The sequence below is a fragment of the Podarcis bocagei genome (genome assembly GCF_964188305.1).
Source record: "Podarcis bocagei genome assembly, chromosome: Z".
Classification (NCBI taxonomy): Eukaryota; Metazoa; Chordata; class Lepidosauria; order Squamata; family Lacertidae; genus Podarcis; species Podarcis bocagei.
Window position 1 is genome coordinate 13,014,852 of NC_138140.1, and position 17,910 is coordinate 13,032,761.

The 17,910-nt window shown below is 44.5% G+C and overlaps 1 protein-coding gene across 3 annotated transcripts in view; it reads right to left on the reverse strand.

Moving 5' to 3' along the window:
- The window catches only part of SCAI (suppressor of cancer cell invasion), an 86,962-nt gene that overhangs the window by 11,968 nt on the left and 57,084 nt on the right, over positions 1–17,910 (reverse strand). For all 3 annotated transcript variants that reach the window (XM_081180281.1, XM_081180283.1, XM_081180282.1), the window contains 7 exons: positions 15,340–15,438; positions 13,805–13,957; positions 11,589–11,690; positions 11,277–11,378; positions 8,618–8,696; positions 4,464–4,563; positions 3,777–3,858 (listed from right to left, as the gene is read on the reverse strand). In XM_081180281.1, the coding sequence (XP_081036407.1) occupies positions 3,777–3,858; positions 4,464–4,563; positions 8,618–8,696; positions 11,277–11,378; positions 11,589–11,690; positions 13,805–13,957; positions 15,340–15,438 (717 nt within the window). The remainder of the gene's footprint in view (positions 1–3,776; positions 3,859–4,463; positions 4,564–8,617; positions 8,697–11,276; positions 11,379–11,588; positions 11,691–13,804; positions 13,958–15,339; positions 15,439–17,910) is intronic.

Sequence of the window (17,910 nt, forward strand, 5' to 3'; positions counted from 1 at the left end):
GGCTGACAACATCAACCCCTTGGAGTGGGAATCAGTTGCAGGCGACTGCAGTGCCTGCAGAAAGTCAAGTTGTGTATCCCTAGCAGGAGGAATGACCACTGGGAGAAGCACAGAGATTAAAAAAAAAAGAGCCATGGCACATCTGCAGCAGCACAACTGGATGCCTTTATCTGCTCCAGATGCAACAAAACATGTCTCTCCCTTCTCAGTCTCTACAGCCACAGCAGATACTGTAACATTCCAACAGCTTGACTTCACCCTCAAAGGCGAACTCCTCCAATGCCTCAAGAGACAGAATGATGTCAACATTAAGAATTAATGCCTGAGTTTGATTCCCCACCCACCTCTTTCACTTCCCTTTCACTTTCCCCTTGTGTGTCATGTTTTTGTCCGTAAGCCACTGTGGGAGCCTTTTTGGCAGAAGAGTGGACTACAAATGTTCTAAATAAGTAACAGAAGACTTTGCAGTGCACCAGGGGATGTCATGTGGACAACACAACACAAAATTTAACTTTCTGTATACAGCAGCTAATGAGACAAAGCAAATGTTTTTTTTTTTTGAGGCGGATGACTGCTCAGTTTTTCCAGCCAAATGAGTATTTTCTAGCACGTGGTGGAAAAGAGATGCTGGGGAAAGTTGGAAATTTAAGGCAGGGGAAAGGAAGGAAAGCATCCTTCTAGTTTCTATCCAGGACTCAGCCTGTTAAGACAGCAAGCGCTCTTCCAAATGTGTCAATTCCACTAAAATTCATTAAGTTAATTCCTACTAAGCTTGTTAACATATTAAAGAGCAGCTGGGTCTAATCAGAGTAATAGTCACCCCCCTTCTCTCCCTCCCAATGTCAAAGTGATGATTAAGCACAGAGCTCTGTGCTACTCTACCCAGGGCATGCGATACAGACACTCATATATATATATATATTATGTGCAATAAGGTAACTAGAATTAGCAACAGCAAAATACAACTGAAATAGTCAAAACAAGGAAGGAAGGAAGTTACAGCACAGCTGCTGGCACAATAACATGGGTATGACTCTCCAAAGGGGCTGCAGTTATCCATGGGTTAACACATCACACCACCTTAGAGAACTCTAAAAAGTCCAGTTGCAATTGTGCTTTAAATCTCAGAAGTAAGCTCAGTACCAAATCCCAAATATGTTGGGTATTTCACTGTTTCATAAAGGACATTTTAGTGTTTTATAAAAGTCAGTTACTACTACCAAGGCATTATGTTTTTTAAAAATTTGTTTGGTTTTTTGCTTTGTTCCCTTGAATAAATTTTGTGTATACACATTACAAGAATGTTCTATTTACAACAAATGGCACACGTAAAATGCATTTTAAAAACATAAATTACTTTGGTGTAGGGAGAGGGGCTGACTTTAGAAGCACTCAAAACACAGACATCTTAAAATCATCTAATCTGTGAGTCCTGCAAGAGCCCCCCTCCCTGCTTTGCTGGGGTGGGGTGGGGGGCATCACCCTGATTCCAGCTGCAAAAGCAGCTGGTGCTGGAGAGGCCATAGACCAGGGGTGTCAAACTCAAATTCATCGGGGGCCGCACCAGCAGTTTGGTCACCCTCAAAGGGCCGGTTGTATCGGCCTAAAATATTTGAGCAGGCTGAGACCCCTGAAGTTGATGGGCTTTTACCGTATTTTTCGCTCTATTGGACGCACCGGACCACAGGACGCACCTAGTTTTTACAGGGGAAAATCAAGGAAAAAAATATTATCCCTCCCCCCAGCCCCAAAGAGCAACGGACAGGCTGCGTGCAGCCTGTCTGCTTCTCCCAGAGCTTCTCGGGGCTGCAGGGGAAGCCCGGGTTCCCCCACCAGCCCCAAAGAGCAAAGAAGCCAAGACAGCGCACGGGATCCATAGCCGCGCAACCTCTCCAGCCAGGAGCTAAACCTCTCCAGCGCGGCTAAAGAAGACAAGGCAGTGAGTGCGATCCATCCCACTCACTGCCCTGGCTTCCTCTTTAGCCTTGCGCAGCATCTTTAGTCTTGCGCAACGGGATGGATTGCGCCCGCTGTCCACCGGGGCTGGACTAGATGACTCCTGGGGTTCCCTTCCAACCCTGCAATTCTATGACCTCGGAAGGTGTTTGGGGTCTCCACCACTGGAGGCTTTTAAGCAGCGGTTGGGGGCCATCTGTCTGGCGTTCTTTAGCTGTGATTCCTACATTGTGAGGGGGCTGGGCTAGATGACCCTCGGGTGGCCCTCCCAACTCTATACAGTCCTACAGTTCTGCAGCAGGAGATCCACAGCCACTTAGAATCATAGAATCATAGAGTTGGAATAGACCACAAGGGCCATCAAGTCCAACCCCCTGCCAAGTAGGAAACACCATCAGAGCACTTCACACAATGCCCACACCATCAGAGCACTTCACACAATGCCCACCATCAGACCACTTCACACAATGCCCACTCCCAATTTTCATCTGAGAGACATGTGGCTTCAGTGTCTAGGCAGGTACCCCCCTACCTGCCACACTTCCCCCACCCCACTTAAGCTAAGGGAATTCCTGCCCAGAGAAGCTCCCAGGTGAGGCAAGGGTTAAGATCTACCTCTGGTAGATCTCTTGCGGCTGGAGAGGCACTTGCGAAGCCTCCCCCCCCCCTGGAGAGGTGCGCAAGTCTAAAGAGGAAGCCAGAGCAGCGAACGGGATGGATCCCGTTCCCTGCCCTGGCTCCCTCTTTAGCCTTGCGAAGCCTCCCCCCCCCCCCCCTGGAGAGGCGCGCAAGTCTAAAGAGGAAGCCAGAGCAGCGAACGGGATGGATCGCGTTCCCTGCCCTGGCTCCCTCTTTAGCCTTGCGAAGCCTCCTCCCCCCCCCCCTGGAGAGGCGCGCAAGTCTAAAGAGGAAGCCAGAGCAGCGAACGGGATGGATCGCGTTCCCTGCCCTGGCTTCCTCTTTAGCCTTGCGAAGCCTCCTCCTCCCCCCCCCCCGGCGCGCAAGGCTAAAGAGGAAGCCAAGGCAGCGAACGGGATGGATCGCGCTCGCTGCCCTGGCTTCCTCTTTAGCCTTGCGAAGCCTCCCCCCCCCCCCCGGAGAGGCGCGCAAGTCTAAAGAGGAAGCCAGAGCAGCGAACGGGATGGATCGCGCTCGCTGCCCTGGCTTCCTCTTTAGCCTTGCGAAGCCTCCCCCGCCCTGCCAGAGACGCGGCAGCCTGTGGGACGAGGCGGGCGGCCTGCGGGGTCGCACCGGTGGGGGACCTCTGGAGGCGGCCTCTCTGCTCACCACCTCCTTCGTGCTGAAAGGCGACGCGGCGCACAACCAGGCGATGGTGCACTGGACGGGCGAGAACGGCGGCTACGCGGGCCACATGACGAGGTCTGGCGGGCCGGATTCGGCCCGCGGGCCTTGTGTTTGACACCCGTGCCATAGACTATCTGACCTGTGAGGCCAGTAAGTCCTGCTGTCCAGTATGTCTAGAAACTATTGGCATGGGGGGGTGTTGCTTAGGAGTTAATGCTGGAGTCAAGATTTAATTCTGACATACATCATTTTTATCTGTTATTGGGATTACATTGCTTAGTTTTTATTCTCAGATCTTATGATCTACGTAACAATTGTTAAATTTTGCTGTGTACTTACTGAGAGGTTTTCATTTTTTATCATTTAAGATTTTAAATTTGGTTGCATTTTTGTACCTACTAGAGCAAATTATGTGAATTTTCTCGGGTTGTAAGCCATCTAGAGCACACCTTAACTATGGAAAGGAGGCATATAAATAAATAATGATGGTGATAATGATGGATAAAAGTTGTTACCTTGTAGGCAACGCTGTTAGAGGAGTCCACTATGATAAACAGAGGCTTCCTCGTGAAAGGATAGAGATCACCAGGGTGTAGACTAAAAGAGAGAACAGAAACGGTTCAAAAGTACACTTGGAACCTGGGAAGAGATTGTTGCTTCCTTAGTAACATAACATAATTCCAGGGGTCTCCCCACCGCCCATCACAACCTTCCATTTACTGTACTTATTTATAAAAGCGCTTAAAGGAAACTAAGCAAGCCTAAACAGGACCCTCCACCCATCAGTTTAAACAGAGAGGCCTGAGGTCATGGTCACAAGAACATAAGAAGAGCCTGCTAGATAATGCTTCTTGCTTGCCTGGATGGAGAGATGAAAGTGTGTGCCTACACCACGAAGGTGTCACTTCCACTGCTCCCCCTACCGCCTTTGGGCCCACTCACCACCAGCATGCAGCCACCCAAAAATGTTACTTTTGAAGGAATGTGACACGCAGGTTGAAAAATACCCCCCAGTCCTGCCCTTGAGGTTAGGGCTTTATAGGAAATGTGTATGAGTATGTGTATGAGAAGCATCAGCCTCAAAATCCCACTTGGAAGAAGCCAGTACAAATGCTGAAACCATGTGGCAGCAAAAGTCCCGTAACTGAATTCCAAGGGCTGAGGGCTCCTGCCACCTGCTCTTCCAGGTACATGGTACTCACCAGTGCATCTCTTTGTACGACTGGTTCCGCTTGTGGATGCCATCCCCATTTATGATGTCCCGGTTGCTGTTTGTCAGGACACCCCCAAAATCATAGGGACCTGCAGAAAATGCAAACAGGAGGCCAGAATGAACAGCAGCTACACAGCGAGGTATTGGCAATGAAACAAACACGGGATATGGACAGCAGCCCCCATTTGGGAGAAAAAGGAGAATCTGGGAGAGCTTGCATATTACTAATGGATTATGGGTTTGGAAGTTCACTTGGCCAATGTCTGCACCCCATCTTGACAATACAAGATGTCCTTTAGCTTTTGATTCATTTTAGCCTATGAATTCAAAACACAACACAGATTCACTTCATCCCAATATAACTTACCATGATCTTGATTAGAATTTGGTACAGCTGCCATAGGTGGAATTGAGGGCTGCCAGCTGACTATCCCTGTTTTAGATTATGTAGAGCCAAATGTATTGTGCCCTTTTCATTAGAGACCTCTCTAACTAAAACCGTGTTTATTTCACATTTATACAGGAGGGATCAATATACACCATGTTTAAACCCACACACCACAATCAAAATCAATACAACCAAGAACTAGAAATCCATCCTTCCACCTTAGTAGGTCAGGAAGAACCTTTCCAGATTTGCTGTGGATACCAGCCACCAGCATAGCGATAAAGAGAGAGGGAGAGAGAGAGAGAGAGAGAGAGAGAGAGAGAGAACGCTGATGGGAGAATGCCAAGGGAAGCTTAAAAAAGGAAAAGCTGGTTTTTTGACCCAACTCTGGGCAACAGCCACTTACACAACATGCTTCACTACTAGCTTCACAACTGCCTAGTGAGAATTCAAGCATTTCCCACAACAAGACAATGGGATTTTCCAAATGGTCTTTGCGCTTAACCATCTCTTTCCAGTGGAGACAGTATAATTTGTCTAGTTTGGCCCTAAGATTTTACTCCTTCTCCTGGAGACGCAGTTACTCATTTCACATAGCAAACTTGACAGGTGTCAAATGCGGTCTTTAGAATCAGGCTCCATCTGCACTATACATTTAAAGCAGCATCAAACCACTTTAAACACTCAGGGGTCCCCCAAAGGATTCTGGGAACTGGCGTTTGTTAAGGTGGTGAGACTTGTTAGGAGACCCCCTATTCCCCTCACAAAGCTACCATTCCCAGAGTTCCAATTACAGGTAGGTAGCCGTGTTGGTCTGCCATAGTCAAAATAAAAAAAATCCTTCCAGTAGCACCTTAAAGACCAACTAAGTTAGTTCTTGGTATGAGCTTTCGTGTGCATGCACACTTCTTCAGATACTTCTTCAGTGTATCTGAAGAAGTGTGCATGCACACGAAAGCTCATACCAAGAGTGGTTTAACAGTTCCCTCTACCTGGGGTAGGGAATGGAAGTTCTGTGCAAAGAATGGGGGGGGGGGTCCTCCTAGCAAGTCTCACAACCTTTAATAAATTCCCAGGATGCTTGGTGGGGAAGCCATGAGTTATTAAAGTGGTATGGTACTGCTTTAAAGATACAATGCAGATACAATACAATGCAGATGGTGCCTCCCTCAAATGCTGCTTCCCATGCTCCTGAAGTTGTAACATTCTAGGGAACAAGTGATACTGTTTGCCCTTCCCTGTACGTTCAGCTCAGAAAGCCAATCATGTGGACTGCAGGTAGCTATGTGCAAGTCCAATATTTTTAAAATTATCATTACAAGGCTAAATTCAGCAATGCCACATTGGTCTGTGTTGGCCACATGGATTGACAAGGATCATCTTTGGCTGACTTTTGTACATGGGTACAATTGGAAGGGCTGAGACAACAATCCTGGTTCTTCATTTACTTCCCAAATTTCACTTGCTGATTAATAACCAGTTTTACCTTCCCAAGGAAAGACCAAAGCAGCTAACAAAAGGAAACATTGATTAAAAAATAATATTTGTTGTGCAAAAGCAAGTATCAGGAATATTGCCATTGCAACTTTGCCTTACTGAGCTCAGAAGATTACAGGGCAGTTTCATGGGTGAGGCAGAGCCTATCCTCCCTTTCTCTTTGTCTGATACTCCATCCTCCCATGGTTCAAGCGCTCTAAAATTATCTGCCTTGTTGTGCCTCAAGAGGCAGGTCCCATTCCTCAAACTCTGTTCAATTACATAAGACAAACCTATTCTTACCAGCTATCAGTTTACCCCTTCCTCAAATTATCCCTAATTATTTTTACCCCTTCTGCTTTTCCCCCATTTCAATGACTTTGTCAGGCCAGCTCTCTTTCCCTTCTAGAGTCCCAGCTGCATTAATGTCATCTCTGGGGCAGAATGGAGGAGGTTGACATTTTGCACAGATGGTCCCCAAGGCTCACCTCCCACTTTGAGCCAAAAGCGTTAACACAAAATCTAGAAAGCTCTACAAAGGGTGGAGATGGACATTTGTCCTACCGTATGTTGGGAACAACGAAAGCTCATGCAGCAGGCATAAGACCCACCCACCCACAAAAACCACAGTCAAGTGAGAGGACAAAGATTTGGCACCAAAGTACATAGCAAAAAAGACCCTGTAAACTTTTTGTTACAGGTGTTTTTGTGGGCTTTTTTAAATATAAGTATCTGGAAAGGCTTATGAATCATGCAAGGAAAGATGAAACAAGCATGCATTTTATAAAGGAATGCAAGTCTTTTAAGTGAATGGAGCAGATATAATACGACATCTACTGGGAGGAATTTTTGTTGTTGTTGAATGCAAACATGGTACCATGAGAACCAATTCTTTCGCTTTGTATGATCCATTCATTCAGCTTCAGCCAATTTTTGGAATGGATCATCTTCATGATTGTATTTTTTGAGGGGGGTGGGGAGTTGTCTTAAAAAACAAAACAACAAACAAAGCACAGATGGCAGCTGCATCCCAATATTCTTCCGGGTCGGATAGGTGGGGTGGAGGTGGAGGTGGGGTGGAGGGAAATTACCAAAGTCATGACAAGGGCTTGAATTGTGAGGAAATATCCACCATCTCTACAGCACGCCCCCCCTCCCCCAGCAGTCATCCTTTGGCTGCACTTGAGTACTATCAACACGGCTTTGTGTTCATACTGCTTTGTTTTGTTTTTTAAATAAAGGGGACAATGAGCCCCAGAAGCATTCAGGAGGCACCATTTACCAAACACTTACAAGGCTGGTTATCATCTTCGTGTAGTGAAGATCAGGCACACACCACTCCCCAGTACTGTGATGTGCTCCATATGGAGCCTCGTAACACTTTTAAGACCTGGTTGGATGGCAGAGGTGGGGAACCCTCCAGAGCTCTTTATCTGGCCATTAAGACTTTCTCCCTCTCTCCAGGCCATAACCCTCTCTGGCTCAACTTCACACTGTGAATGGTTTTGGCTGGCTGGAATGTGTCCTTAAACTCTGATAATGCCTCTTGCTTGTGTGGATGGAGGCTGGGTGTTTGTGTGTATTGTTTGTACATAGAAACTAGCCTACTGAACAAAGGTAAAAATCAATCACAATCATTGTTCCACCCACCAGTAGCATGTGGCCCCTCGAAGCCTTCAAAGAAGGGAATGTGGCCCTCAGGCTGAAAAATGTTTTGTTGTCCACTCTTTTCTCCCTGGGGCATGAAAGGAGAACCAGTGTAGTGTAGTGGCTAGAATGTTTGTCAGACTAGGACCTGGGAGGCCAGGGCTCAAATCCCCACTAAGGTTAACCTACCTCACAGGCTTGTTGTGAGGATAAAATGATGAGAGGGAGAACCATGTAAACCACCTTGAGCTCCTTGGAGAAAAAGGTGAGAGAGAAACTAATGGAGACGTATGGGATACACATCTGCTGGGCATCACGCAGTGTGCATGGCATAGGGGTCCGTACACCCCACTTCTTCACCACACAAAGAAGATCTTCCAGCCCAGTAAAGCACCTGAACCGGGTGCTAACGCTTCCAACACCTGAAAAATCTTAAGGTGTGGCACAAAGGTAGACATGAGAAGAAAATCCAAATGCCACTTCCTGTTGGGCAGCCATGCCCAGCAAAGGCAATGCCAGCCCACAGCTTATTCTCCAAGAGAAAAAGCATTTGGAGGCTTCCCCCATCAGATTGTGGATCATAAAGAGAATTCAGGCCCTGCTCATGACAGGGAGCATTCCTTTATTTGTACCTTCACTATCCGAACGACCTGAAGGAAACACGCCAGTGGCTGACAGGTAGATGAGCAGGACACTATTTGCAGGCAGCTCCTGAAAGTTTGACAGGAGAAGGGGGGGAAGGGGAGTTGGTGAGGGAATATTGGAGAGGGGGAGGTAGGCATTTGTTTATTAATGCACAATACAGATACATATCATTTATTTTAAGCTGTCTGTATCATGGATAACCCACTATTAATATTAAAAATGTTTTTAAAATAAATGTAGCAGTAGGACTTGCACTGGATTGAAGGAATATTCCATCCTTAATAAGATAATAAGAGCCCTGCTAGAAGCACTCGCCCCTCATGTGGCTTCCAGCAACTGGTATGCAGAAGGTTGCTGATCAGAAGGTTGGCAATTCAAATCCCCGTGACGGGGTGAGCTCCTGGTTGCTCTGTCCCAGCTTCTGCCAACCTAGCAGTTCAAAAGCACACCAGTGCGAGTAGATAAATAGGTACCGCTGCAGTAGGAAGGTAAACGGCATTTCCATGTGCTCTGGTTTCCAGCACGGTGTTCTGTTGCACCAGAAGTGGTTTAGTCATGCTGGCCACATGACCCAGAAAGCTGTCTGTGGGCAAACGCTGGCTCCCTTGGCCTGAAAGCGAGGTAAGCGCTGCAACCCCATAGTCGCCTTTGGCTGGACTTAACTGCCCAGGGGTCCTTTACCTTTCCCTTTTTATTCAGAAGCATTTACTGCCTCTGACCATCGAGAAACAGCATAGCCTTCATGGCTAGTAGACATCAATGGCCTTATCCTGCATGAACTTCTCTAATACTCTTTCAAAGCCATCCAAGTTGGTGGGCCATTGTTGCCTCCTGCAGGAGTGAGTTCCATAGTTTAACTATGTGGTGTACAAACACTTCCTTTTATTTGTCCTGAATCTTCCAACATTCAGCTTCACTGGATATCTTTGAGTTCTAGTGTCCTTCCCACTGCTAGCTCCATTGAGTCTCCTCTCCTGTTTCCACACAACAGGGGCAGAGGCTCTTGTCCGCCTTTCACCCATCTGGAAGTTGCTGATAGCTTACTTCTTAGCCCTCTGGTCCAATGGTGCTGTTATTGAATGCCAGGTCAGTCCACAATAAGACCATGCTCACCCACAAACTGGTGGTGGATAAAAGGGCAGATGTGGCATGCATTACCAAGACTTGGATGGGTGAGTTGGGTGGGCCTGACCTAACTCAGCCGTGTCCCTCTGGGTACTTGTTACAGCTCTAGGCTAGACTTGGGCGGAGGAGGACAAAGGGGAGGTGTTGCTATTGTCTGTAAAAATACTATCTCCTTTACCAGAAAACCTATTGATCTTGGAATGGGATTAGGAGATCAGCATCTGGTGATGGGCCAGAGAGACAGACAGGGGATGCTGTGGTCTATCGTCCACCCCATTACACAGCAGCACCCCATCCGTGCTGTCCAGGAGGGGCTCTGGAGTAGTGTTGGCAAACCCCAGGGGCAGTAAGTCTTGATGTTTTTCTATTAAAATGATCAACACAAAACAGTTGGGTTTCCTATTGATCTTTTTAATGGTTCCTGTAAACAGAGGTTTCGTTACAACCAAGCGGCATATACTGCTAAATGAATGAATGAATGCTTGGGAGGGGGCAGAGCAACACGGAAGTGACACACTCATATGCCACTTTCAACTTTTTTATTTAAAAAAATAATTGGCAACCTCCAGGCAACACACAAAGAAACCTCTTTTGTCTTGCGGTTGCTTCTGTTTAAATAGGTTTGGCAGTCTTTTTAAAATTATTACAAGAACCTGTTCAAGTCAGGATGACTGTATATAAACCAACCCACCCATCTCTGGAAGAGGCAAAACAGCCTCTCTTTCTTTCTCCTCTTCCTAATTCTAAATTTGTGTCCAACTGTACAAACTCTGATGGAAACCTGCCTCAGCTCCTCTTGCAACAGCCTTCAATAGGCTGGTATAAAAAAATATCTCTCTTTGGGCTGGAAACTGCTCCCTTATCTAATGGTGGTGGTGGTGGTGGTTGTCCCCCCACCCCCATTTTGAAACTGCCTTCAGTTTTGTGAATAAATTTTTATTGCTGCTGTATTCAATTGTCTTCCACTGCTGCTTTAAGCGTTCACGGCAGGGTAATTTGAAAATTAAATTGCTGTTGCTTGCTGCCTTGAGCTCTCCAAAGCAAAGGTGTATAAAACAGTTTAAACAGATGAATAAAATTCAATTCATAGCAATGGTGGTATTTTTAAATTTGTCATTATTCATTTCAATTGTGCTCCATAAACAGCTTTCGTTCTCAGGAGACACACCTGCTCACTTGCATTTTGACTCGGCAAAATGGTATTTTAGGAGCAGCGGTGGCTGGCGGGGCGGAAGGCATGGAGGCCAACAGTAGAGAGTGCCAGAGCCAACAATAGGTAGAACATCCTAATCCTAGTTTTGCTCCCATTCTCATCCCTGCTGAGTTATGCAACGGACTACACTGAGACTGATGAAGGAGCTGACAGGCAGCCCCCCCCCAAGAGTGGTTGCAAGTAAGAAGGCAGGAAGATGCTGGCTGGCTCATGGCAGACTGAGGTTGCTGGTGCAACCTATAGGATGAGCCTTCACTATTTGCGATATTCTATCACCAGAAAGAGGCACCTCCTCCTTTGGCACAAACCTTAAACGACGCAGCCAAGAAGGTGTACAGCTGACTGAAGGTTGGCTTGTACAGCAAGTACTTGTGAGGGTTTTCCCTTCTCGCTGGCTTTTCGGTTGTCTCCTATATAAAAAAAGAAAGAAAGAAAGAAAGAAAGAAGCAGCACATGTCACTAAAAGAAAGAAGGTTATAGATTTTTCATCTCAGCACAGCTGCCCCTCAGATCTATACAATTAGCTCGACATGGAATTCCAACTGATCTCAAACCAAAGTTAAAATAAATTTCCACTGCCTCGCCTGGTGAGTGCAGGGCTGAAAGACGAGGGGACTTGCCTGCAGCCCTGGCTTGCTCATTTGTGATGCCAAGTTCATAGGTTCCCTCTCCAGAGCTTGCAGCATCCGGAACATGTCGATTGTCAGCTCGCTGAACTTCACCTACCAGAGACACAGTTACAAATTAAAGGTTTTTAGGATAATGAAAGCCATTTCTGGTGGGTAAAGATTTTTTAAATTTTTTTTAATTGTACATAAATAGGCAAGAATAATTACATAACAGATGGAAATTAAAACATAAAAAGTCAAACCATAAAATGAGCACATAGAATAAGTACAGTTACATATAGGTTTTTAAAATAATGAGGTCCAGGTCATTGGAGTGGGGGTGGGGAGTAAGAATAAAATGTGTCCTCACATAAAGAAAGAACATTAAGCATTATTTCACTGTCAAGTATAGTTCCAGATGGGTCAGACTTGTGACAATGGCTGCCTTGAAAATGATGGCTCTGCTGTATATGTAATCAAGAAATGTCAAATCGTATATCAAAAACGGTCTGGAACTTCTAGTCCTTGTTGAAAGCTCAAATTATGTGTAATTTCATCCATTAGGGCTGAAATGAAAGTCTTTTGAACTACCAAGTATATATGTTTCTGTACCAGCTTTTAAAAAAACAAAAAACAAAAAATGAAACCTTGCATACCACTTTACAATTATTACAATAGAAGCACAAAACAGTGCAAAATACTAAAAATAGTACTAGAATATACGTATTTAAAAGTCAAATCATAAAGCCATATAAAGGAGCAAAACATTCACCTTCTAAAAAGTCTAGAAAACTGGCAGAACACAGTCATAAAGGTAATGCAGGGAGAAACCCAGAGCCCTTTTCAAAAATTATGCTTAAAATTACTGTTGAGGGCCTATATCATTACCACTCTCTCTTCATAGATAATTCTAAAAATTATAGGTGTGTGTGTGTTAGGGATCTTCAGTATACTTCATAGCACCCTCATTAAACTACTATTCCCAGAATTCTTTGGGGGAGCCATAGATACTTTATGCTATAGTACAGGGGTGCCCTCTGCATGTCATTGGACTTCAACTCCCATCATCCCTTACCACTGGCCATGCTGGTTGGGGATGATGGGAGTTGGGGTCCAGCAACATATGGAGAGTGCCTTGTTGGCTACCTCTGCTATATTAGAAAGCCAATTATGTTTGTCAAATAGATATAACCTTTGTCTCATTATTTTTTAAAGCCTGTTCATATGGATAATGCAGCTTGCAACATGTCAACAGGCTTTGTAAAGCTCAAGTTGTGATTTTGACATGTGTGACTTTTAACAGCATCTCTTTACAGAGCATGATCAATGGTTCTTTCAGCCCGGTGCCATCTGTTTCTGACCTGCAATGACTTTCTCCAGGGCCTTGAGCAGAGATTTTCCGCCTAGTTTATTTAAAAGAAATGTGGGTGGTAGGAAGTGTCAAGGGCTGCTTTATGCACCTGTGCTCTACACTCTGTGTAGCCTGGAAGACCACATTCATCCCTGGAGACAAAGATTAGTTCAATTCAGACATAACACTGAGCCATGATTATGGAAAATGAACCACGATTCAGCATGATGTCCAAGCTGGCAAGAGTAGAAGCACTCTCAGTGGCCAAACTTTTCCAGTTTGATAAATCTCCTATAGTGTGTATGTGTGTGCATGTGTGTGTGTGCGCGCACACACACACACACACGTTAGGCGATATATATATACATTTCCCAAGTTCTGCTGGAGATTATGTATACCGACTGGAAAATATGCACAACTCCCTCTTCACAGACAGCTTATGTGCACGTTCTCTACATGATCTGGTGAAGGTGTGCCAGGTGTGATGCACATTAATTTTTTTAATCACTTTTTAAATTTTAAATTCTGTAACTTAAATTTAAAATAAGTACATCTTGTGACCTTTCATATTAAAGCCTATGAAGTTCTGAAGAGATTGGTGTTTTCAGTTTCTCAATGCTGGACTGAGCTTTTAAGGTTTTTGTGTAGTCTGACAAAGCCAAAATTGTCATTTATTTTTTTAATTTCAAACCCTCATAACTCAAAAACGGGATGAGATAAAAAGCTAAAATTTTAGATTTAAACTTAGTTTTGATCATTCAACAAGAGTACAAAGTATTAAGAAAACTGGATGACATGAGATAAAAAAGTTGGATTGCTTGATATAAAATGACCCCACTTGTGACATGGGACGAAAGGCTTGTGTACAGGATCCCACCTGATTGTTGCAGTTGCCAATAATAAGCGCATCTGCGAGAGTCAGCTGCCCTACGATCATCCCCTGCTCCAGCAGAGGGGCTCCCGTTTCAGAGAGGCGGTTGGAGAGGATCACAAGGGTGTTGTCATCATTCAACACCATCACAGGGTCTGCCTGGAAAGAAAGGGAGACAGGCATGAGAATGAGGGTCCCTGGCATGAATTATCTGGACTCAGGTTAAGCCTTGCTGGAAGTAATAAAAACACAGCAACGAAAGAACAAGCAAGTAGCAAGCCTCGTATTTTCCCAAATATTCTGCTGGGAGTGTGTGAGTGTGGGTGTGCAGAAATTCAGAAGCTCTTTCCCTAAAGCCAACTACATTAAGCTGGATGAAAGGGGCAATGGAGCAGGTTAACACTAATGCTAACTGCCACTGTGATTTGGGATTCTGTTTGCCAATTATCCTGTACTAAGCTTGTTTCTTCTGGAGAAGACTCGCTTTACCATGAGGATGGAGCAGCATCAGGTGAACTGCAAATCAGCCTCTGATGTATTACTGAGAGTTTTGGAAAGTCCAGGAGTAATAAGAGCAGCTGTGATCAAAGGAATGCTCCCTGCAAGATTCTAGCCTTAATTATACATATTTCCCTCACAAGATTTGGCTTATGAGCAGGGCTCTTGCATTCTATTCCTTCCCACTCAGGAATAAATGATTCTGTTTTTTGTATCTATACACATACATGCTGGCAAAATTTATATTATCTTAGGAACACTGGAAGCTACCTTATACCAAGTCAGACCATTGGCTCATCAAACTCAATATTGCCAACACTCTTTGGTCATGACTCCCTATGGTCTCAGACAGGGGACATCCCTGGAAATGCCATATTGGGGATTGAATCTGGGACGTTTTGCATGCAAAGCAGATCTTCTACCACTGAGTGATGTTGCTTCCCTTGTATAATGTTGCTCAATTTACTTTTTCTAACACTATGAAAGCAATTGTTCCTATTTGGAAAAGGCAAAGAACAATATAGAAGCAGGGGGTGAGTTACTAGGAGGGGGAATGAGTAGTAGGAGATGAGTTGAAGGCACAGAAGAAAGACGATGCCCTCCCGTTTCTTTCAGCGTTTAAAAGCTTCTCACTAAAACAATGAGAACTAGAAGCATGGGTGTGTGGTTTGCCTTTTAAACAAAAACTCTGCTTCCCAGAATAGCAAACTACAATAATGGTAACTAGCTCAGATGGCTTGCTAAAAAATACCAATTAACAAGAGAAGACAAGAGGTATTAGTTGTAAGAATTAGGGGCCTACATATTCCGCAGCAGCCTTTAACTACCCAATGTTGGGAACAAATGGGAACACTCCACCACCCTTTGCTTGCCAATTTCTTAAGGGATTTGCCTAGCTACTGTAGAAGATAGAACACTGAGCTAACTGCCCCTTTTGCCTGATGATTGTCACAGAAGATGTAGGATATGAGTCAAGATCTGGGAAAACACTGAGCTCCTTCAGAAAGAAAGGAAAATGCAGCGATTCACTTTTAAGTCCTCACCTCGACAAATGCAGCCACCTCTTGGAGAACCAGATTCCACTCCACTTGGTCTTCTGTGTTGAAGCGGTGGGTGTAGTCTTCAATCTCATCTGACAATTCCTAGAAAGCACAGAGAGCAACAAATGAGATGATTTAGTGCTGCTTTGGGCGGGGGGCTAACCTATTTAGATTTTGTGAGTAGGCATGTGCAGTAGGTAAGCAAACATGTGGCAATGCTCAAAAAAATTGTTTAGAGTGTTCAGAGAAGCAGTAACAGCAGTAAACTAGAGGTGAGGAAACGAGGATCCATGGTGCACGGCCACATCCACGCTGGTTGGCACATTTCCGCTTCCTAGTAAGCTGTGCTACATCATCATCATCATTGAAATTTTTCAACATACAATATAATAAAAAACAAAGTAATCAAACTAATCTAAATAAAAGTAAAAGCAAAAAACAAAAATGAGAGAAAGAAAAGAAAAAGAGAAAGCGGGGTGGGTGGATGATGAAAAAAGCCCTCTCCCAAAGGTAGATCCTTAACCCTTGTCACCCTTCCTATCTCACCTGGGAGCTTCCCTTTCTTCTCCCAGCCTCCAACCCTGGGAGATCTTCCCTTCCCTGCACCTCACGCAGGGTCTTTCACCTGCCAACCATCACCTTCTAACCTCATTAAGCCAGAGCAGAGGACATAATGAACAAAACGAAAAATAAGCAAAAGCATAGTTGATAAAAGGAAAAGGGAAAAGGGAAACTAGATGAAGAAAAAGATAATAAAACATAAAAAGAGTGGTGAGAACTTCTGATTCTCTGTCTCTCAATTATGTAAATAAAGATTATTCAGAATATTCAAAGCGTTCACTGCAGGATGGTATCTAGCTGTATTCCATCATAATATCCAGCTGTTTTGCATTCAGTTAGATGATGTTTTCCCAATCTTCAACCCCAGACACAAGTTCATTCTTATTTCCACAAAAAAGTCTGAAAGGGGCTCCCCAGTTGTTATTATCACTACATGCCTAGAATAGTCTTCTTCCAATCTGGTATGTCGACCTTATCTCAAAAACAAAAATAAAAACCCAACATCCACTATAAGGATAATAATCCATAGTTATCCACTTGTTGTATATTAAATAATTCGTATCCAGTTCCCTATCTTCCAATCCCATTTCCTGTTGGCCATGATTTTCCGTCCTAATTTGGAAAAAAAGTTCCTCCCATTTCCTCTTCTTCCATTCCCCCTCAAGAGAATTGGCACAGGCTTGGTAGCTTTTTCCTTTGATTTCACTCCAACTTGTACACAGGATCATTTCTCTCTCAGCTCTATCTCTGCCATCTCAAGATGTTTCTTAATGTCTGTTAATGGTTTCATTCCCCTTCTCCAGGATCACAACTTAATCATTTGTTTGTTCTACTCCTCCAGCCACCTGTGTGAAAGTCCTTTCCATTTCATTATCTGCTGCCTCTCACTTTACCATTCTACTCTCATATTCAGGCAGATGTTGATCGGTACTTTTTCCAAAGGCTCTGTGTATTCTTTGGTCTGATCTTCTGTGATCCGTCTTCATTCACCATATTATGTATCTCGGCTCTGAGCTATCATATTCTCAAATGTGCAACTGTTCTCACAGAGCAGTGGTTCCCAAACTTCCACTCCCCCAACCTGCAACTACCTAGAAAGTGCTATGGGTGTTGGCAGATCACTTAATTACTGTGTAGCTATTGTAATGCAGAGCCAGTGTGGTGTAGCAGTTAGAGTGCTAGACTAAGACCTGGGAGACCAGAGTTCTAGCCCCCACTTGACCACAAAGCTCACTGGGTGACCTTGGACCAGTCATATAGTCTAACCTACAGGGCTGTTGTGAGGATAAAATTGAGAGAAGAAGAACTATGTATACCACCTTGAACTCCTTGGAGGAACTGTGGGATATAAATGTAACAATAACCATAATAATAATGCACTATGCTAGATGATTTTTAATTTAATCAAGAATGAACTCCTTAAATCCAGCCTTCTATTAAATCCACTGCTTTCCACTCCTTTCAAGTGCCTCTTCCCCTCCATCACTTCAGGTCCATACCACCTGGCTTCCAGGTGAACTGCTGAGTTCTGAGAACAACAGAGCAGTAAGTTGCACCCTCCATTCACAACTGCTATATCTGCAGACATGCTGTGGGCCAACTGAATGAAGCTTGCGGACTAGACCCTGTCATAGAATACTGTGCCCGATATTATTATTTTTATACACGCAAGACAAACTTCACCACCACTTCAAATTAATAATGGAAGCACTGCTGCTTCCTCTTACACTTGGAGAGGTTTATGCCTTTACAGTATACCAAAATCATTACTCCAATCTCCTATGTTTCTACATGCACTATTGTACTTGCATAACTTGCATAACAACCCTGAAAGAGGAAAAACTGAGAGGGAGAGAGCGGCCAAAAACCTAACTGGAAAAAGAAGTAAGCCCAGAAAAGCCATCTACTCCTAAGAATGGGCAGTTCTGAGGCTGCTTCTTCTTTCTTCTTTGGTGATCACTTGCAGCCAAGTAAGATTGTCTTCCATAAACATGGTTTTAACAATGAGTCCGT